The sequence below is a fragment of the Rhinolophus sinicus genome, linkage group LG14 (assembly GCF_036562045.2).
Source record: "Rhinolophus sinicus isolate RSC01 linkage group LG14, ASM3656204v1, whole genome shotgun sequence".
Lineage (NCBI taxonomy): Eukaryota > Metazoa > Chordata > Mammalia > Chiroptera > Rhinolophidae > Rhinolophus > Rhinolophus sinicus.
In genome coordinates, this window is record NC_133763.1 from 47,898,959 (window position 1) to 47,921,656 (window position 22,698).

General features: G+C 42.1%; 1 protein-coding gene across 1 annotated transcript in view; it reads right to left on the minus strand.

The window, feature by feature from the left end:
- Positions 1 to 22,698, minus strand: part of SPAG17 (sperm associated antigen 17) — a 159,821-nt gene that overhangs the window by 18,559 nt on the left and 118,564 nt on the right. Inside the window, exons 31-44 of the mRNA XM_074318633.1 lie at positions 20,853 to 21,015; positions 19,293 to 19,441; positions 17,201 to 17,389; positions 15,352 to 15,497; positions 15,136 to 15,266; positions 13,233 to 13,360; positions 11,287 to 11,469; positions 10,189 to 10,302; positions 9,612 to 9,657; positions 7,561 to 7,657; positions 7,311 to 7,358; positions 4,619 to 4,718; positions 3,774 to 3,876; positions 1,665 to 1,796 (exon numbers count right to left, since the gene is read on the minus strand). Coding sequence (XP_074174734.1) covers positions 1,665 to 1,796; positions 3,774 to 3,876; positions 4,619 to 4,718; positions 7,311 to 7,358; positions 7,561 to 7,657; positions 9,612 to 9,657; positions 10,189 to 10,302; positions 11,287 to 11,469; positions 13,233 to 13,360; positions 15,136 to 15,266; positions 15,352 to 15,497; positions 17,201 to 17,389; positions 19,293 to 19,441; positions 20,853 to 21,015 — 1,729 coding nt within the window. The remainder of the gene's footprint in view (positions 1 to 1,664; positions 1,797 to 3,773; positions 3,877 to 4,618; positions 4,719 to 7,310; positions 7,359 to 7,560; positions 7,658 to 9,611; positions 9,658 to 10,188; positions 10,303 to 11,286; positions 11,470 to 13,232; positions 13,361 to 15,135; positions 15,267 to 15,351; positions 15,498 to 17,200; positions 17,390 to 19,292; positions 19,442 to 20,852; positions 21,016 to 22,698) is intronic.

The window sequence follows — 22,698 nt, forward strand, 5'->3', positions numbered from 1 at the left end:
GGATGCTCGGCACTCTCACCATCACCCATGTCCACACCACTCCCATCACACATACTGGAGCCACGACATCCCTGGCCCCAGCCATCGAGATGGTACGTGACCAAAGCAAGGCCAACACAGGCCTTTCACTGGAGTATTTTCACTGAAGCAAATAATCCCATCTTGCCGACTGGGTTATGGATCTGGAAGAGCCAGAATCTTAGACCCTACCATTCATGGACATAGCCTGTCCTCTGTAGGAGGGGCTGAAAACAAACAGGGATGAGTAGGGATGGGGTAGGGGGATGACCAGAGAGATGGGCGATCAGACACAGACACTCTGGAAGGACCCAGACCCAGGCATCCCGGGCTGGCCCTGCATCCACGTTTCTGGGGTTTGCTTTTGAGCAGTAAATCCCCCTTGCCTTTCTGTTGTTCAGTGAGCTTGAGTTTAGTTCTCTCAGTCACAAAATGCGAGTCCTGACTAATGTAACAGAAGTATCTCTTTTTCACAGGTGAGAAAATGGAAGTTAAATAACTGGTCCAAGAAACTGAAAGAACCTAAGTGTGTCAGGTTCCACTCCTTTTACTACGTAGTGTGAGACAGTAGAAAATATATATATTGGTCTCTCTTCCCAGTTCCTGGCACAGAGCTCCTGAAACCCAGATTCATCTGTGCATCATAATGCCCTGGGTTGATTCCAGAAAAATAGAGACTCCCAGGCCATATGCCACACCAGGTCTTATTTCAGACCAAACACAGTCGGAATCGCTGGGAGTGGAGCTCAGTGAATGTATTTATTCCCCTCGGTCACCATTTCCTAATAGGCAACCATTCTAATGGCTTGATGTATGTCTCCGCTTGCATTCTTGCCATGTGTGTTACTGTTTTATAAGAATGCATTTGACCCATCTCAGTATCATGTGTGTTCTGTGCTGTTGACTCAGCTCTGAATCCTGGAGATCCTATGCATGGTTGATTAACTTCAGTGAAATCCCCATAATGTGACTCCACTGTAACTAGATATCATTCTGTGTTACTCCATACCGTGTTTCCCGAAAATAAGACGGAATCTTATATTAATTTTTGTTCCAAAAAATGCATTAGGGCTTCTGTCATCCTGAAAAATCATGCTAGGGCTTATTTTCCAGTTAGGTCTTATTTTCGGGGAAACACGGTACTTCAGTTTCTGTTACCCTAATAAAATGATGTGCTGGGTGAGACACAGATTACACTTTATGTTTCTCTTCTAACACCTGCAGGCTAAGAAAGTATCGAAATAAGAGGTAAATGTAAATCTAAGTCCAATTACTAAACTACTGGCTGCTCAACAAAGCCACCATGTTCCTGATCTTCAGTAAATCACACAAGCTCTTAGAACCATGGGGATAAAATAAATAGTACAATGTAATAAAATTAATTAAAGTAAAAGAATAAGATAAAATGTATTTGTCACTTCTTTCCTTCAGTCTGGGAGTTGCATTCATTCTCAAAATGTCTGTTTTAGACACTTTCATGTGATAAGAAGCCTTTCAAAGGTCCATGGCTCCAGCATCCATCACACCCTAGACGTTTTTCTGTAACAACCAACCACACCTTCGGCCCCAGTGTCATCTCCTATACTCCGAAAAGATATAATGTCCCGTTTTGAGAAATGACGAAATTAAGCAAATGACTGCCATACCTGCCGTAGATTTTGTTACATTTTCAGTCTGGCCCTGGTTGGCGGACTCCTTGAGATCCACACAACTCTCCAATTTTGGAAGACTAAGCGTATCTGAGGATTCTTCTTCTAAAAGTTCATTTGGCTGGGAGCCTAGAAAACCCAAAAACAAATACTATAAAGTGATATTCCATCAATGCTACAATGACCACTCATGTTTGTGTTTTTCTTTACAGTGAACAAGGTACTCCCCCACACCCCCTTGAGAAAGACTAAATAGAGGAAAGCCATTAAGAAGTGGCGATTCCTCTTTATATGATGCAGTGTTGGCCAGTATCAAACAGGATGGTATCGGCAAAGCCCCCACTCACTGGGAGCTGGCTGGTTCTTTCTGGGCCTATGACCACACAGGAGGGGTTATCTGGTTGGGTTATGAAGCAGAGACCCAGTAATTTGGCCTACTTTTACCCGGCAAGAGCAACTGAGATACGCTTTAGAAAAACGTTGCCCATCTAAATCCATCCATTCATTACTGTGAAAATGTAGTTCTTTATTAAAATGGATCTAAGAAATCAGTGTCATCTGAAAGGAAATTTAAAATAAATCTATCAAGGGCCAGGGATGCAGATACCTTTCAGCTTGTGAGTGTTTGCCAACCCTCGTTGAATGGTGGTGGCTGCCTGGAGGACTGAGATGAAAAACCCAAGGCCTCGCCCCCTTTATGGGTCGAGTAGGCTTGATTGATTAGTGCTGTCTGCCCAGGAGCAGGAGATGGCATAAGTACCGTCATCCCTCATCCCTGACCTCTCCCCATCGCATGTACAAGTCATTGTTCCAGCCTTCATCTGTGCTTTGCAAACTCTGTGGTAATCAGCTGTTTTCTTTGGCTGTGTTCATTCCAGGCGCCTGAACTTTTGGTATTGTATTGTCCAGTAGATAATTTCTCTATCTGGCTGTTTTAACTACGCAGTGTATTAAAGAGAAGCGCTACATTGCATTTCATCCCTAAATTCTCCAACAGGCATCTCCTGAAATGAAGACATTCTCCTCCATGTCCAAACACCAGCATCACACCCGAGGAAACTCAGTAATGCCAAAACACCCGCTAATATATAGCCCCTATTCAGACCTGTTCATTTGCTCCAAAATATCTTTGATAGCTGCTTTTTCTCAATCCAGCATCCAAATGCCATGTACTGCATGCAGTTTTCATGTCTCTTTTTAAATATAGGACAATTACCCCATGTTTTCCTTTTTAATAATATTGACTTTTTTTTTTGAAGTGTCCAGGCCCGTTGTCTTATAAAATGTCAACATTCTGTCAACATCCTGGATCTGGCTGATTGTTTTCTCTTGATCAAATTCAGGTTAAGGATTTTTGGCAAGAATTCTAGTTCACATACTTCATACCGTTTCCCCAAAATAAGACCTAGCCAGACCATCAGCTCTAATGCATCTTTTGGAGCAAAAATTAATATGAATACAAGTCTCAGTATTTTATATTATGTTATATTATATTATATCATATTATATTACATCATATTACACCCGGTATGATATTATATTAAAAAGACCAGGTCTTGTATTAATTTTTCTTCCAAAAGATGCATTAGAGCTGATGGTCCGGCTAGGTCTTATTTTCGGGGAAACACAGTATAATGCACTTTGTATTGCAGTCTATGAGAAAGCACCCAATGCTAGATTTCTCACAACTAGCTCAAGTTTGATCACTTGGTTCAGGTGGAAAATGCCCTCTCTCCATTGTAAAGGTACGTTTTCCTCCTTATAATTAGTATGCAATAGTAGGGGCAAGCTTTTGGACTACGTGAATAGCCTGCTCAACAACAACCTTTCACTCCTCCCTTGATTTTTAAATTAGGCAGGTTTTCTTCATGCTTTTAGGTCAATTTTAAGCATACAGGATGACAACTACATTTTATTTACATCTTGGTTTCCTCCTATAACTTGGCCAAGTCTGTAATATACAGGTCACAGTAGGTTTTATCGTTAGCGATGACTGAGACAAAAGGTGGGAGCAAGTATTATATTATAGTTGTGGTCTGAGGGGCCACTGCTGGCTGTTCGTCACTTAAGCAGTCTCAGGAATAAGTACCACACAGAACACATTACCTGGATGAAGGTCAGGTGGATACTGAACAGCTCTTTTCTTTGCATCTTCATCTTTCTTCGTAAAAGGAGGCAAGTTTTTTGAAAGGGTGTCCAGATAATTGAACTTAAAGGAAAAACCCAAAAGGTTTCGTTTTAGACTTACACATGGTGGAAAGGCCATGCCACGAGCATGTTAAGTTGATGAGCAACGATGAAAGTCTCTCTTTTTTTTAAGGGCCTGGAAATAAAGTTCTGCAAACTAAAAGTTTTTCAAGAGACCGATTAACTCAATTGTAGATTTTGTGACTGAGTCCTAATTTCCTATACTATCTTCTCAAGCAGCCTCTGGTTAACAGTAGCATATGGAGTTTTCACAAGGTGTTCTGAACACATGTAAACACCCACTCACTTGAGCGTTTCAACATTTCATAGAAGAGGAGAGGAGCGCTATGCCTCCACGGGCTTCCAGGAATGTACAGTATCTTAGCGCCATCGTAGCAGCTGATGGCTAAGGAAATCTTCATGGGATAAAAACTTCAAAATGGGATTTACCATCAGATAATCATCAATAGGGAGAATTTGACACTAAAAAGGGTTTGAAATAGGTGGGACAGGGCAATTAACAGCGACAATGTAAGGCAGGGAGATGATGGGGTGGCAAGACATTGACAGAGAACTTCCACTTAGGGGCAAGACTGAAATTAGTCTTTCTCTCAAATGCTTGTGGGACACGGATTTGAAGGTATGGGTTAGTCAGTGGGTTTGATGTAGGAAAGAAATAATGACGGGAAATGTACATTACAGAATAACATATGCACAATTTTTAAAAAGACTCTATCCAACAGTTGTTAATTACATTCAATTACCTGAGACAGATGTAACATGCTCAATTCAGATTTGCAGTAGGGTGATATTATTCTGTTCTTAAGTTCCATTAAATAATTGCGTGTGTTTTCGATTTCCTTCCTGGTTGGTATTTCCATAATGACAAAAAAGAAGACACAGAATATTTCAAAATGTTATTTGCTTCCGTCTTAGCTCTAAGTCCCACAGAAAATGGTATCATTAACAGTAAAACTGATAAGAATGAACTCATCAGACATTTTATTTTTGTCAATTTGTTTTGGTTCATTGTCTGCTTCTTCTAGAATCAGTCATCTTTCCTACTTGGAGATCAGACTTTCATATAAGATATGAAACAATGATCTGAGGTGGTAGTTTGGTTTTATAGTTCGTCTCAAAGACTAAAAACCACATGGTTGACCTTTTCACATGTTTTTCAATTTTCTGAGGTATAAAAGCCTGCTAGAGTCTACTACTTTGCATAATTTCAGTAGCACTGGAAATAAAAACAAAAACTAACACCTGAGTAGCGGTTTATGAATAATGTGATCAGTGATTACAAAGTAAAATGTAAGCAATCATGATAATCCGGCTGGTTGTCTTTCCAGTATTAGAATACTATGTTGGGGAGGCAATATACCAGCTAATTCTGTACTTCCCAGCTTTCTTTATATATAGGGATGGTCAATGAGAAGTTAACTACAGTCATTGGGCAAGACTTTAGATAGCTTTTAAAGAGGGCTAACTCAGCTGGGAAAGTTTCCCTTTGCCCTTGCCTCACCTCTTTTCCTACTTCCCGAAATATGGATGAAATGGCTGTAGCTGCAGTAGTCATTTTGCAACCATGAAGCAACCCTAAGGATGGAAATCACGTGCTAATATTGATGGAACAGATACAAAGCAGAAATCTGAGTTCCTGATGATGTGGCACTGCCTACCATGGACGGCCCACGTCTGACTTCTCTTTTATATGAGGACAAAGAAACTTTCTTGTGAAAGCACGGATTTGGGGGTTGTCTGGTGAATGTAGTTGAACCTAATCCTATCTGAAATAGTTTTCAATTTTAAGTGCTTATTGCACGCTAGAAACTTTGCAAAGTACGTTACATTTAAGCTTACAATAATTCTGAGTTACTACTATTACTGCCATTTTATTGGTCAAAAAAATCAAGGTGTAGACAAGTTAAGTCACCTACCCTACTGCACTAACTAGTAAGAGGCGAAGTTTGAATTAAAACCCAGGTTGCCTGCCACCAAGTCCGTGATCGTGGTAAGTGCACATGCCAGTCAGCTATTGGTGACCCAGTGTACAAGCTGACCTTAGCTATTAGACGGTCCAACCATCCTCATTCTATAGATAAGCAAACTGAATTCCTGGAGTAAATTTTACTGAAGTAAATAAAACCAGTCAGCATCACCCAGTCTGTAAGTAATCAAATTGGAACGGACTCGAGGTCTGCTGGCTCTAAGACTACTGCTGTTTCTCATATTAGCAGGTCTCTCCGGAAATACTGGCTGAGTCAAAATATCACCTTATTTAAACAAGTTTAATTTCCCGATAAGATGTCTTCCCTCTACTGCCTCACTGGGTTCATTCATCAACCTATGACAGTCCGGCTATTGCCTCCCACTCCCTTAAAACTGTTCTCACAAAAGAAATCAATAAACCTTCCAACTGATAAACCCAGATTCTCCTTTACATCCCCTCTCTGATTCTTCCACAGCGTCTGACATTTGTCAACCACCTTCCATTTCCTTGAAATTTTCTCCTTCCTTAACCTTCTCCCCAATCCAGTTCCCATGTTGCCAACACTTGTCTTTCTAGGACGCGTCTCTAATGATGTGTTTCACTTTCTTCTTCAACAACTTTCATTGGCTTGCCATGACCTACCTATTGGTCAAAATTTGAAATTGGCAGTGTTTCAAAATTCTAAAAAAAAAATGTGACTGGATAACACATGAACATGTACATAATTCAAAAAGTATTAAAGCGTACGTAATAAAAAGGCAGTCTCCAGCCCACACTGTCCCCTAAACTCCCAATCTCCTCCCCACAGGCAACCACTGTCACCAGTCTCTTGGAAAGCCTTTCAGAGATATTCTATGAGACAGTATATAGCGTGACCTTGTATATAGGGCCAGCCCATGACACTGAAGGTCTGATCTCAACCCTCCTCCCACACATTCCACAAGGTAACCCTGACATTTTTATTCAGAAGCATACTCATCCTGGGAGCCATTCTGCAAATGTGCACAATGGTACCACATATACTTCTATATACTCAATAAATCCGTTTGCCTTCCTTTCTTTATGGCAAGAGAGCTAGGGTTGTAACCCTCGGCTGGGATTGAGAGGAAACCAAAGCACGTAATGCTTACAGCATATTCCTCATATGAATTACAAGAATCCTTCAATGTTCTGCATTAAGTTCTAGAATATTTATTAGTATGTTAAAATGACCAAAGCGCGGGAAGTACCTGAGAGCTTTCTTGCCTCTGAGAAGGACAGGACCTACCAAACGGTCTAGTGGGCTTCCTCAAGAGGTAAGAACATCATCACGCAAAAGCTGATGAGACAGAAGAGATTCAGAGAAGAGCAGGGAGGCTGGATGGTTGGACCTTTCCACCTACTGCCACCTACCCTACTCTAAGATTCTACGACTTTACAAAACTGGGCTTTTTCACATGCTTATATCTACTTCAGGATAGAATTACCTCTTGTGAGCTATCTTTTCTTTCCAGTGCTGCGCTGTGGTTGTGTGCCTAAGTGAAAGGAAAGAAAAGCATGATGAACAAATGATAAAAGAACCACCATGGTATGCTAAACTGTTAACAGCGTGGGAGATGAAAGGCTGAAGATTCCCTGATGTGGTCACCCGTGAATATGACACCCACCCACATCGCTCCATTTCCTCAGTCATTGTATGCTTAATACTAATTGGAACACATGATTGGATCAGCTTACTTCCATTTCTTTTCAAAGAAATCAGTGGTAAAGATGTCTGGCATGCTTTCAGCAGGAGCCAAAGAGTGCATGAATAAATCCGTTAGGTGGGCTGCAACTTAAAAATACATGCATTTAACTTTTATTCTCTGTACAGCAAAATGCACAAGCAATATCCAATTACTCATTTGAGATACTTTCTAAGAGCCTATGTTACATCTATCAAGTGTTTACTAGAATTTCCATGACCAAGCTGAAATAGAACAGTAAACCGGACCCCGTTTATGAAATACCTTACTAAACAACACACATCTTAAGAGTCAAAACGTAAACCACAGTCACCCATCATTAGGGGAATCAGCATTCTACCTAACTAAATGTCTTCGTTTTTGGAAGCACCCATTGTATTGAAATTGTTTAAAAACCAAAACCAAAACAAAAGCTAAGGACCTAAATCTAAGGATATGAATATACTACAATGGCTGTTTGATAATATTCCACAGAACCTGGTTTCAACGGGATGGTAAAAATAAAAAGGTTCCACATGCTTGGGAAACACTAATTCATACAAGGTTAAGCATGGGCCATTGCTGTAGGACTCGTTTGCACCCTGAATTAGTTACTGCACATGTGGCTCTTTAAGAAAATAAGGCAATACACAGCATTTTCCAAACATCATAAAACTTGTTTTTTTGTGGAACCATTTCAGAGACTAGTGTCTCAGGAAATACTTTGGGGAGTATTACTTAGGATCACCACTATAAGCAAGGTACCGGCAGCTGTAGGTATGTGAGACCTGGACTGACTCCTGCATCCGTTTATTTGTTTGACATATATGTTTAGTTTGTCCTTCGCTATGGAGCAACCTCCATCTCCTGCTATGGCGACTGTTCCCTCATGGCAGACAAACTCAAATGCTACACAGTAGGGTTAGCAGATAAAGTATACGGCGAATACAACCTGGCACATACTTACAGTCAAATAGTAATTGCTGTTTACCTGAAATTCAAATTTAACTGGACCTTCTGTATTTTTATTTGCTAAATCTGGCAACCTTGATATAAGGGGCTGCCTCAGTAAAAGAGTGACAAGAGAGTAGGAGGACGGAGACACGGGGGTGTGATGGCTTCTTTCGTTCACGGTCACTGCAAAGGGGCAGCTGCTATTCCTCTTCAGCCACATGACATGATGCGATAATGTGACATTCCAAGAAAAGAAAAATCCAGCTAAACAAAAACAACTGCGTGAGCCAGCATTGTGGGGGGACACACAAAGCACATCAATGGGCTGAATGAAGCTGATGGCTACCGGTTTCTGACCTTTGTCATACAACCAGAATAGAAAAGAAAACCCCAGACCACCATATTCTCCACTGCTTGTCTGCTGTGAACTAACAAACCATAGTTTGTTGGGGCTGTTTACTGTGTTTCCCCGAAAATAAGACCTCGCCAGACAATCAGCTCTGATGCGTCTTTTGGAGCAAAAATTAATATAAGACTAAGGCCGGTCTTATACTAATTTTTGCTCCAAAAGATGCATTAGCGCTGACTGTCTGGCGAGGTCTTATTTTCGGGGAAACATGGTATATCTGAAAATAAATATACTTTGAATGAGGATATTCCCTAAGAGCAGACTGCTTGGGCTACATAGTATAAAACAGTGTAAGGTTTTGGGGAAAACTGTAGTTACTCAAAAGTGTGTGTGTGTGTGTGTGTGTGTGTGTGTGTGTTGTAGGGAGAAGGTTGGTTGGTTGATTGTTGCCTTCCTGTTTCTTAGTTATGTTCCAAATACAAGTTTAGGTTATCATAAAAATCAAATGTCAACTTTTTAAAAAATTCAACAGATGAAAGTTAAAGACGAATTAGAGGCAATCACAGTTTTCAAGAATCTCACAATTTAGGCAGAAAAAATACATATATAAATAAATAATTATAGTACAACATGGCCAACACGACAACAGAAATGTGTACATGGTACTTTGCTCGCAGACGCGAGAAGGACTAGGAAGTGTATTTAAGATTGTTCCTTTGAAATCTGTAAATATTTTGCAGAAAAATGTTAAGTGCACTTACCTTCGGTAACATGACTTTTTGTAGTTTCCTCCATTTTAGGGAAAGACTGAAATGAAGACAGAATTCCTTAATGATAATTATGTTCCATACAAAATTTACTTTGTTTAGAAGCATTCTTTATTTGCTCAACTTGATCTTATAGGAAAAGTGCCATAAAACAAATTATTTTTTAATGCCAGTATAAAACTTATTTGATTTTTTAAGTCATTCCTTTTACTTAACAAATTTTTAAAAATGGAAATCATTTTAAGTTGTAGAAATTCCTTTTTTCTTCCTCCTTCCTATTTAATTCATTATTCATTCAACATTTCAATGAATGTCAGTTTCTCTGAAGACAATGAAAACTTTTATTTAAGAACCTTCTGAGTTATCTATGATTTAAGGGAGAACTTAAAAAGCATTGGGAAAATTCAATATATAAGGACTCATATTTCCACAGAAATAAGAAACTATAAGGAGGAAGCAAATGCTTCATAGATAGTGGCAGAAAGAGCTATCACTTATCATATTGTATCTTGAAGCATCTACTGTTGAGACAATAGTATAAATATCGGGATATGAAACATTTCGTACTCACCATAACCAACTTAAGTAGATCTGCAGCATTGCCTCTTTCCTCCTCAGTTCTGGAATCTTTAACTGTCATTTCCTGGAGCTCATCTTCTTTCTTTAGAATATGGTTTATATAATCCTAAGTCAGCAGAACAAAATAAATCAGTAAGAACCAGAAATAAGGTAGCGAGAGAGAGAGACACACACCAAAATAATCAACATCAACTTGAAATATTACAAAAAGATGAAGAGTATGTAAGTTCACAACACTCAACCATCAGTTAGTTACTACTCAAGCAATCTGGAAAGTCTTTTCTCTAATACGTTAGTAAGCAAAGACCTGAAAAACTCAACAGCCAAGCTTTGAGCGCCAGAGGATATTAGAACTGTACCAAGAGTTTAGAGGCCTGACTTCTAATTCTGTGCTCCAGTGTCTTCGCCAATTCAAGGGACAGAGGTGGGTTAGACAAGTCCTAGAGTGTTGATCTCCAGGGACAGTCTTTATGATTCTACCTATGAGTCTTAAGTTAGTTGCTAGTCCATGCCTTTGCGTCCAAGAGAAATATACTTTACTTTTCCATAAATATTTGATCTACTTCCACAAATAATGGTCCCCTGCTCTATGCCAGGTGCTAGACATGTAAGCATAATCCATACACATATGATCCCTGTTCTGAGAGAGTTAACAAGGTAGACTGTGAGATATTATAGATGTGCTTATACAATGACCGATATATTTACAAATTCTTAGGCCATTTCTCACAACTACACTTGTCCTTTTCTTCCATGGATGAGCATCAGATTAATATGCAGTTCTGCCCTTTTCCAGAGGTCACTAGGATAGTTTTCCATATAATGAGGAAGAAGGAGAACTCTGTACAGCAATCGCACACACAAGGTACTTAACTTCTCAATGTCTTGGGGTCCCAATGCTTCCTATACTTTATGGGAATCGTTAAGTATTTTCTACCTCTCAACCTCCTACCCTGTAGAAGATTGACATTCATGTGCTGCATTACATATACATTGGTAGGATTACATAATTTCAGGTTCCTCAGGAAACCAGGAGGAGTGATTGGCTTGTTCCTGATGCTTTTGGGTCAAGTGACCTGGATTCCATTACCTTAAGGGACACCTGCAGCTTCAGTTTCACCTCATCCGTTATGACCTCGTGCTGGATGAACTGGCGTATCTGCAGCACCTTGGGATTCTTGAGTATTGGGGCTGGGGCCCCCACAAGCTGTTTGGCCCCAGAGATAAGGTTCTTCCAATTCTGAGTGCCAAAAGGGGGTCCTGGAGTTTTTTTCTGTTAACAAAACAAAGCAATACAACCACCAAAGCAATCAGAATGCCTTAACATTCGAATTTTTTTTTAACTGAGTATTTATTATGTAGATACTGCACTAGGAACCACTTGTTGGGGAATAGAATGGAAGGGGGGAGATTCCTGCTCTCTGAAAGTTTCGAAAATACTGTAAGAAAATTCGGTAACAGAACTGGGCAAGCTTTCCTCTTTATATGTGCTACCAATAATCTGGATGCTTTAAAATTCTGTTGCACGATGTCCCACTGGCTAGCACTGAGGGGAGTGCTAAGCAATGCTGGGCCCTGACAATGCACCTGCAGCCTGGTTCATGTCAAAAGCATGTGACTATTCTTTAATGCCCACAGCTGGCCGAAGACACTGGGAATGAAACAGTATTTAACTTCCTGGTTCCAGGTTCATTTTGATGTAGAGAGTCTTTGAGAGAGAAATCAACCCATCGATCTGGGTGGTCTTTGAGCTCTCTTTAGATGAAGCATGCCTCCAGAGTCTTTCCGGGACCTCTTAAGCAGAAATGTCTGCCTTTGAGTGGATTCCCATCTCTATGCTATCCTTGTGATTTTCAGGAGTGATGCCCTATGTCCCCAAGTGTGTGTGTGATGTGCTTCGTTTTAAATTGCTATTCAGTGTCCCATGCCTGGTCAGTGATAACCACTTAGGATCTTGCCTGGGCTGGGCCACGTCCGGCAGTCGCAGAAGGTCATAGATATAGGAGTTACAGAGGAAGAGAATGAACTTCCTTCATTAATCTCAGATGTGCCATATTATTTGTCATCATGTGGTACTTTCAACTTTCAACAGGCTTACTGAGTCATCTGGTGTGGCCTTTTCATTTTTTTAGATAAGGAGGTAAAGGTCCCGTGTGACTTGCCCCAAGTCCCACATTAATAACTGGTAGAGTCAGGACCAGAGTTTAGACCATCATCATTCACCATGTTGATTCTGGTCACCAAATTAAAACACAAGTGCTACATCTTTGTTATCCTAAGTGTCCATCATCTGTGTCCCTGCTGTTACAAAATAGTGCCGGGAAGCAGAAGTCCTCATAACTCAAAACACTATCCTCCCCAATTAACGCCAGTATCTCTCTGTGATCGTATGGTCGAAGTCTTTACCGACTTAATACCTTAGCATCTGACAGACAGTATGCTGGACATACCACATACGTTGCTTGCAAAATGAAATGGCACATCTTGCAAGAGGCAGGATTTCACGATTCCTGCTCAAGGTATGTCCTTTCATGCTTGAAGAGAACTTTGGGTGGGGCTCCCCTAATGTGACCTACTTATGTTGACCTTTTAACATGAGAGTTGCAAATTCCTGTATATAACCCTTCACATTATTCTTACCTATTCAGTTTGTGCATTAGCAAGTTAAGGAAAAAGGGAGAGTGAAAGACCTAAAATTGTGGGTTACAACTAAGATAAGGAAGCAGAAAAGGGAAGTATTTCTGTATTGGATAGTATCAGCAATTCCATGAGAGGGGAGGTGTAATGCGTGACTCAGAGTGGCTATTTTCGTATTACAGGAAGATGCTCAAGCCTGCAATATTGGATAAAAGAAAACAAACAAACAGATTAGTCAGTCAGGTATATCTAAAATCTACAAATGGTAAAATCTTCAAATATAAAACTCCTTAAGCCTGTTCACGATTTACACAAGAATAAAAATATATGAATATATGGGAGAAGACCATTAATGGATGGATAAGCAAATACAGCGAGTTTTTACAATCAAATTTATACCTCAATTGAGGGAAATGTCTCCCATGACCTTGACTGGAGATTAGGAGGGACAATTGTATCTAATTCTTTCTTCATTAGCCAGGGTGACGCTTCGTGGAAGGGACGAAGGACCGTGATGCTGAGGGTCCCTAGTTCAAAGAGAGTTACCAGAGGGTCGGTCATTTCCTTATGAAAAATACTCCGAAAAATCCAATAGATATTCACTAAATTCAACATTTTTTGGTAAGTGAGACACAGCAATGATGCGTAAGGGCCTTATAACCTAACACAAAAGGTGAGGCGTTTAGTCTCTGTAACACCTTGAGACTGGATTCAGATTACCCGGAAGTATTCAGTGACATCTCACTGTCCTTCAAACTCCACATCCAAGTCCTGTCAGTTGTGCCACTAAACATTTCCTGAGTTCACCCACTTTGTCCCTTCCCCCTGTCCCCATCTCAGATCATTTGCCTCAGAGACATCCTGCTCTGGACCACAGCAGTGACTAGCTTTTCTACCTACACGGGCTCTGTGAGGGGATCCCCCGCCCCCCAGCAGTCAGGGTGATGGGTTATGCTGGACCACTATTTAAACTCCTCTTAGATTCCCACTGCTCCCAGGATAAAACTGAGTCCTTAATGTTTTCTCACCCCTGCCTCAACTTGCACTATTTTTCCTTTTGTGTTTTGGTTCCTTTGGCCTTTCCCCCTCTTCTGCAATGTTTTATGCTTCCTGTTTGTACTCTCTCTTCCTCTCTTAATTAACTCCTACTCATCCACCTCTGTTGGCTCCGATGTCTTCGGGGAAGCCTTCTATAATGTGTCAGGTTGCTGTTAGAGGCACTCACAGAACTGGATTCCTTTCCTTCATGACCTTATCCCAACAGAATCATACCGTTACCTGTGTGACTACATAATTAACACCTATCTCTCTCATTACGCTTTCAAGCTCTATGAAAGCAGAGTCCACACTGTCTTAGCTCACCATTGCATCCCTCACACCCAGCCAGTGTTTGACACGTGGTGGGTTCTCAAGGGGACGTGGATTAAATGGCTGACTAGCAAGGCACCTTGAGATGAATTCTCATGCTCATGTAGTTCTGCACATACACTGCACAATCAGTCGGAGCGCTCTGCCCTTTATATTCACAAAGATCGAGGTGTATGACGTCATGCACGTGTGTACTGACACACTAAGATACAAGGGCACGGGCATATTCATAAATGAGCACACAATCCATCCTACCAACCAGAGCAAAGACGACAAGCACACACACATAAACTCAGCCACAGCACACGAGGTCAGTGCACAGATAATATGCAAGTGTGTATTTATGTGTAAATCCACATATGGTTCTGACTGCTCCTTCTGACTTAATACAATATGTGTTTCCAACCTTTAGTTGCACACTGATTTCTTTGAAATTTCTTTGAAAATAATATAAATGCCCAACGAATAGATCGTGTAACTTATCCTATATTTCATGTTGGCTTTCTAACTCACACATCAAATGTATTTTCTCGTCTTACTATATTAAGTTCATCAAGGCAATACCTTTAAAATGACAAAAATGAACTTACAAGACCTACCTCACTTGTCTTTGTTTTTTCCTACCAAGATGAGAAGGACACATAAATGGGAACCTAGATACACACCTAACATATCGAAACACAAATATAAATCTGCTTATACGTAGAAGGACTGAGCCATAGTTTACATAGGCTGATGCTCAGATGAAGCTTGATGTGAATTTTTTAAAAAACTGTATAAATAGGCAGACATGGCCCGGTGGAAAGGAGAGCAGAAAAGTGAGCAAAGGGAAAAAAGCAGAGAGGACGGGGCAGGGGTGGGGTGGGGGATGGGCGGACCGGATGAAGACAGGAGAGCTGGTGAGGGGACACTGCATCCCGAATCCCGGTCCTACCCGGCTGCTCCTGTACGGGGTCTTGAAGAACGGCGGTGGTGGATTCTCCATATGCCAAGGACAGGTATTCTTCTATGTCACTGTCTCGAAGAAGTTCCACTCCTGACCCATCGGCATAGATAACAAAAAACCTATGAAGGAATAACCATCTAATCACTTGACATACTCGGTCAAAATGCTCCTTGAACTTGGAAGGTATCACTTTTATCACGTTACCTGGGAACGTGTTCCCCATAGACTTGCAAGTGGTTCTTATGAAGGTGAGTAGATGACAAACTATCATAGCCTTCGGGTTCTGCCTTTAAATAATCTTCCAGATGGTTTTCAAGTAGTCTAGTCGATGTGCTACCATCAGCCATGACCTAAGGGACAAAGCATCGAAGCAACCGAAAGAAAAAAAGTGCCATAAAGCTTACCTTTCTGCCGACCTCTCATTTGAGAAAGCAGGTGAGCTTCTTGTTTTCTTGGAAAATCGGGGCTATTTCTATGTACAGATTGCATTAATTAAAGGGAAAACCTAGCGGCACATCTCCACCCACACACCATGCGCAGACTATGAAAACACACTGGAAGACACACAAGAATACAGAGAGGAAGGTCACTAGATGGCAGGGGACTCAAATCCTTGTCTTCTGAGGATTAGTTCAAGGAAGTGGGAACTTAAACACGGAGAAAAGCCTACTCATGCGACAGTCATCTTGAAATATTAAGAAAGTGATCGCATGGAGAAAGGTTTACATTCCGCAATCCCAAGCCCGGAATTAGGACTCATGGGCAGATCACACAGAGAAACAGATTTAGAAGCAAAATGAGAAGAATGTTTGCCATTACTACCATCTAGATATGTCTAGACAAGGCAGGGTTCTCTCCAAGAAGAAGTGCGGTTCAGGCTGAAAGATGACTGAAGGGGGCGCTGGGAAGACGACGAACGCCTAGAAGAGTGGTTCGCCCGGATGACCCACGTGTTTCAGCCTAGAGGGTTTGGGGCTTTGAATTTCAATTCATTGTAAATTCGCGTTTATTGGCAGCCGGAACTCACACTGCAAAGAGTTCATTTACTTAGTACAGAAAAAACAAGCTGGATCAAGGCTGGCCCTCAAACCCAAACAAAGTTGGGGATTCTAGGGGATGGTTGCAGATCTAAAAAATAACTTCACCACCCACTACTCAATACATGAAATTCCACTGTTGGATGAGGAGCAAAAAAAAGACTTAAGAGCCTAGAGGAGAGGCTGGCAAACCCTTCCAGTCAGGGGCCAGGGAGTAAATACTTCAGGGTTTGTGGGCCATACAGTCTGTTACAACTCCTCAACTGCACCATTCCACGCAAAAAGCCGGGGACAATAGGCAAACAAAGAAGCATGGCTGTGTTCCAACAAAACTTTATAGCATGACACTGAAATTCAAATTTCCTATACTTTTTATGTATCATGAAATATTCTTCTTTTGACTTTTTCCCAACTATTTAAAAATATCAAAACCCTTTTTCGCTATTGGGCCTATGTAAACAAGTGGCCATGGCTCGCCAAAGCTTGGCCTAGAGGGAAGAGGGTAGCTGTGGTATTGAAGGACCGAGAAACAGACGCTAGAGCTCTACCACGAATAGACACACTCCTCTTCAGGCCGCCCACCTCCCAATGTCCAGCCCTATTAGAACCTCCCCCGCTGATACTGTCACCCTGGAGTGTCTGCCACTGGCCGGCTGCCCCAGGTCTTTGTTCTTACTTTAACCCAGATACAGACCATTCTTTTCTCATTCTTTTTGTTTGCATCATTTTTAGATGCTTAGTCATGGTTTCTTCCCTTTGGCTCTAACTATGTATTTGGCTTTAACATTGGGCTTGCTAGCCCCTGTGGAAGCACACTTGAGAACCAAAGGTACTGATGACCGCAATCCAAGATCTCTGACAACAGACATTTACGAATGCTTTCCCGAAGTGTTGGCAAGAAGCAGGTAACTCCTCCCAAGGAAGCGAAGGTAAAAAGCCACACGGAGGTTCTCTCGTGTGAAACAGCGGAAAAGCAAAGCCACAGCCTGTCTCGCCACACTAACGGGGCACCTTACCTTGAAGACGTTTCCCTCAGGATCCAGGACCTCACAGAGAACCTCTGAGGTGTGCTTCATGATGTACCTGCTAACTCTCAGCTGCTCACGTTTTTGAAAGGGATGGTACATGTCACTGCTTGATTCGTGGCAATATATAGCCGAACAATCCCTATCAATATGAAGACAGCCTGTGTTTGGAGGTAAGACCTGGAAGGGTAACAGAAAGAGAGAAATTATTAAAAATCTCTTGTTCAATTGAAGGGATTTGGGAAATCATTTTAGGAAAAAAAAATATCCATAGATCTCAGCCACAAACTTTTCTTCCAGGAAGAAAACCCAAGAGGGAACTTAAGGTTTGATAAAGAGGCAAAATGAGTAACTCGGATATACTTTCTTCATATTTTATCTACTCACATTAATATCTCTTCCAAGTAATTGCCTTGTGTCTTCTTATTTCTGATATTTAACGTAATACAAATATATTTCAACTGAAGTAAACACATTTGGCCCCATTCAAAACGCTTGGTATCCTTTCTGTGCTCTTGGCAAGAATCACCTCCAAGAGGGTCAAAAGCTATTCGACGAACGCTTTTAGGAGCTTTCATCTGTCCTCATTTCATTTGTCCTCACTTGTGACACATTATAATCACAGAGAATAACAACTGGTATGTGGTATTCTGATGCATCTTTCTTGTGCTGCCAAAGCACAACAGTGGCCAAGCTTTACCTCTCTTTTTAACATATTGCCTCAAATCCAGCCTTATTCACCACACTGTCCACACAAATACCAACCAATAGAGGGTGAGCAGAAGGTATTTTCAAAGACCACGTTTGAGTTCTATAAAACTATAGAACTATAAAATAGGTGCTGGTAAACTTAATTTTTTTTTCTTTTTCTTTTTGGTTTGTTTTTCAGTTGGGAACTAAGGTCTGTGTGTTTCTGAACCAGGAGCCACCAACCTTCCAGTCCTTCCTTGGGCTGTGTCTTGGGAGCTGGGCAAACCTGGAAGGAGCACGTGGCCACACCACAGTGACAGACACTGAATGTCTCCAAGTTGGAATTATTTTCTGTTTTTTCCTTCAGTGGTAACTTGTGGTCATTGGTGCTGAAGTTCCTTGGCCCCAACAGTTGTAACTGTTAGTTTGGGGCTATGATAAAAATAAGGCAAAAGCTGGCCTCGTCACAGAATCTTAGGAAGTTCTAACGACATCTGGTAGGACACATGGTACTGGAATAGGGATACAATGGCCATTCTGAATGCTACGTAAAAACTGCACCCCCTTCTCCGATTGCACATTTCACTGTCTTTTCTCACTGTCAGCAGCTTCCTTGCCCCATAATGATCTATGTTGGATGGAGAGGGGGTAGGACAATGTCCTCAGGAGAGATGGGAGGGATAAACTGGCTTCAGCAGCTTTTGTAGTAACCGATGCTTGTCACGCAGGCCTTTGCCCACTGTGTTCTGGCTCTGAGTCTCAGTCTCCTGTGACGTTAGATGAGACCCTTTGCATGTGGCCCTTCTCCAGCAAGTGGACAGGTGAGGGCAAATCCTTCTAAGACTCAAGGGACTGATGGGAGGTGGCTGGGTTTCACAGGGGAACGCAGGCAGGACGCGGAGTTGCTAATACGCTTTTCCCAGGCCCTCCAAGGACAAAGCTTTGCTTCAGCTGGGCCAGCTGCCCTCCCAGGACCACACAGACCGTCTGCTCCCTCCTGGGCACGTCAGGTGGAGTGGGGGATGGACCAGAGGTGGGAAGGACGGGAGAGAGAGAATGTGGGCGGAGGTGGCAGGAGGTGAAACTGGGCAGGTAGGCACAGGCCAGGTCACCCACGTGCAGGCCGCCTGCCCCAGAAAGGATCCCCAAAAAACACATCCTGGCGTCTGACCTTGATGCAGAAATGCCAAAGCATTGTAAGACAAGCAAGACAGTGCTTTTTCCTGGAATGGATCGTATAGAGGGGAATAAATAGAGATCAAGACGTGTGTTCTAAGACCGGATGAGACAAGACAGCAGCAGCCATGGCACGAGTGTGCAATGCTCCGAGGAGGGGGTTTCTCAGTCCAGTGGACACTCACCTTTGGCACTCCTCAGCTCCCCCCACACCTACCTGGTACGTCCCCTGTGGCTTTGCAATAACAGACGTCCCGTCCCCAAAGGTGGCGCAGCAGCTACTGTCCTCGCAGTTGGTAATGACAGTGGCATAGTACGAGCTTTCTATCCGCATACACTTCACCTGCCTGGTGACAGTCTGAGGACCTTCGGAGGCAAGCACGTGCCAGGTGAGTAGATCTGAGAAGACGCACACACGGGGCAAGAAGCTGGCCGGGGGATTAGACTTGTCTCCCGGCTCCTCGACTAGAGGTCAAGACTGAGCCCCAAGTGCCGTCTGCTCCCTGTGCCCGATTCTTCCAGAACAATCTTTTTACTTAACTTAGTGTGTTGTTTTGTTCTCACTACTCTTTTTATTTTGAGAAATTGACGACATCCAGAAATGATAATTTAACGACTCATATACTCACCAACTACAATTTATACTTGTTAATATTTTGCCATATTTGTTTCAACACTTTTAACATATACACAAGAGAAAAATTTCAAGTTCAGGTTCACTTTCCTCCATATCTCTGGGGTTTATTTCCTTCTCTTGCAATCCATTTGTATACTTTTATATAAATGTGTGTATCAAAAACAATGTATAATATTTTGTGTGCTTTAAATTGGCATAAGATATATATAATTCAGTATCATTCTATACTGCCTTTTTTCACTTAACATTGTTTTGAGACCGTCAGCTATCTGGATACGTGTGTGTGCACGCGTGTATGGTGTGTGTGTATGTGTGTGTGTGTGTGTGTTTCTGTGCTTTATTCCTTTTAGCCGCTGTATAGTATTCCTTTATAAGTATATACTTTTTTTACTCTGTTATTAGTGGACATTTATGTTTTCCAAGTACTTGAATATTATACTCAGTGTTGCAAGCAGCATCCCAGTAACCTGATTCCTTGTAAAATGTATGCATGTGTCTTTCTCTATACACCCAGAAGCAAGGTTTGTGCACCATATGACAGGCAATGTTTTTCAATTTACTAGATATTTTTAAACTGCCCTCCCAAGGGACTCTTCACTACCACTCTAACTAGTGGGGTATGAAGGCTCCTCTTTTCCCACTCGCTTGCCAATTTTGTGGCACCTAATTTGGCAACGAAGCACTTAACGCATTAAACAAACCAACTCTGGAATTAAAGAAAAGGGACTCAGGGAATCATTTTCCTTTACAAATCTTGTTTAAATTTAGGTTAGGAAGGGTGGTAGGTTTCCGGATTCTTTGAACAGGTTTCAGTTCCAAGAATCTATAAGCCTACAGCAGCTTGCTTTTCTCTCACACCACCTTTCGGAGAATGAGACACATGCTCAGAACCAAAGGAGGACCTATCTGAGGTCACCTACGTGTGCACATTTGCTTCTGTAAAGGATCAAAAGAAACAGCTCTGAGAGCTAATGTCTAGGACAGCTGAGTCACGGTAATTAACTTTTAGTTGCCGCCCATTCAGACTGCAGGTTCTCAGTGGTGAAAATGGAAAAGGGACGCTTACTATCCATCAGCCAACCAGAGCTGCTCCCACTTTCCCAATCTAATCCCAAAGATGGATAAAACATCGCCACATACTTGGAAACTGACACGTACTTATTTCTTGATCATCTGGAGGGATAATATGATCTTCATAAACTTGGTAAAAGGTGGTGATCCTGGTGCCGTCAGCGTGATCCACTATCCGAGTCCCATCTTTCTTTTCAACAATGAGCACTTTGTCTTCTCGAGTCGTCATAACCTGAACACACCAAGGTGGTACAGCATGATCATTTGACCAGAGAAGTGCGTTTATGTTTCCACCCCACTCAATACTACTCAGAATCCCAGACATTTATATAAGTGAAAGTTTTAGCCCATCTACTTGGTCTAACTTTTACAACAATCCTGGGAGGCAGGCGATGCCATCGCATTTTGCACACGAGGGAATTTAGGCTTAGAGAAGTCATGCAGCAAATGCCAGCGCTGGTGTTGCACTGAGGCTGGCTTCCAAACTCATATTCCTTCCACGGTATCTGTGAGTAAAAAGTTCACATCTGGACTGGCCTGACCCCGGTCTGCTTGCTTCCTTGGAAACTAGCTGTATCGGTCAAGACCGGAAACCAAAGGCTAGGCACTTGGTCAGCCCAGTACTTTCCAGATCTATTCCGATGCAATCCCACGGAACGCAGATTTAGGGAGTGCTGCGTGTTGCGAACTGTGACAGGTGCTGGGGATACAATGATGAACAAGGCAAAAGCTCAAATCCGTTCTCTGGGAGTTACACACCAACGCTTCAATCTGAAAGGACGATCAGGCCCTCATATACTGCACCTAATGGGTGACGAGAGAAGTTCTAAACCACCACTGTGTCTGTGGGGTGGTGGTGGTGTGGGTAGGTGATGTGTGTGTGTGTGTGTGTGCGTGTGTGTGCGCGCGTGCACACACACACGTGCATAAGTGTGGCAGACATGAAATTGCATGGCCCAGATCTCGCTTGATGAAAGGCCTTGCTCCCAAACAGTTACTTAAGCTGTGGACTTAAGCTGCCTGAGTTCAGTTCAAATCCTCGTTCCATGAATGGCTGGGTGAATCAGGCAAGTTGCTTAACCTCTCTGTGCTCTTGTTGCCTCTTCTGCAAAATGGAGCCAACACTAGAATCCTCCTTGGGGATGCATGTGCTGTAAGTGAGATAATGCTGGTGAAGGGCTCAACATTAGTCGGTGGTCAGATTAGCAATGATTAACACCAGCTCTTCACTGAGGACAGAGAGTGACATATTGCTGAGAATTATTCAAACGTTTCACGACACCATGTGCCTCTGTCTGGGCACCACGCAGTAGGATAATCATTATTCTCACGGGTGGTAAGAACACAACAGCAGGAACTCTTACTGAACACCTGAGAGGGCCGGGTCTGGCATTAATCTTCCCAACACTTTCAGGTAATGGCGATTACCTCCATTTTACGAACACAGAAGCCCAGATTAGAAACAGGTCCAAAGTCATACATACAGTAAAACATGTGTCTGGGGTTCAAACCCAGGTCTGTTTCCCACGAGGTTGGTGCCTCTAAAACCTGACACTTCACGTCAGGTGCTGTGAACAACATCCATTTTCGAGTTTGTTTCATATGATCATGTCAGTTTCTTAGCCCTTATTTGAAGAGCTGTTTAAACACTGGGGTCCACATCCTGATGCTAACACGTGCTGTGTGACGTTGGGAAAATTAATTACCCTCTCTGTAGCTGACTTAGCTGCCTCATCTGTAAAGTGGAAACACCAGTTTGTTGTGAGCACGAAACGAGTCAGTATGTGGACAGCAGTGACAACAGGGCCTGGACACAGTGAGTGCTCCATAAATATCTTCATTATTGTTATTCTTCTGTCGGTGTCTGATGATGAATTCATGCTTGAATCCAGGCTCTTGGATCTTGGTTCATGCC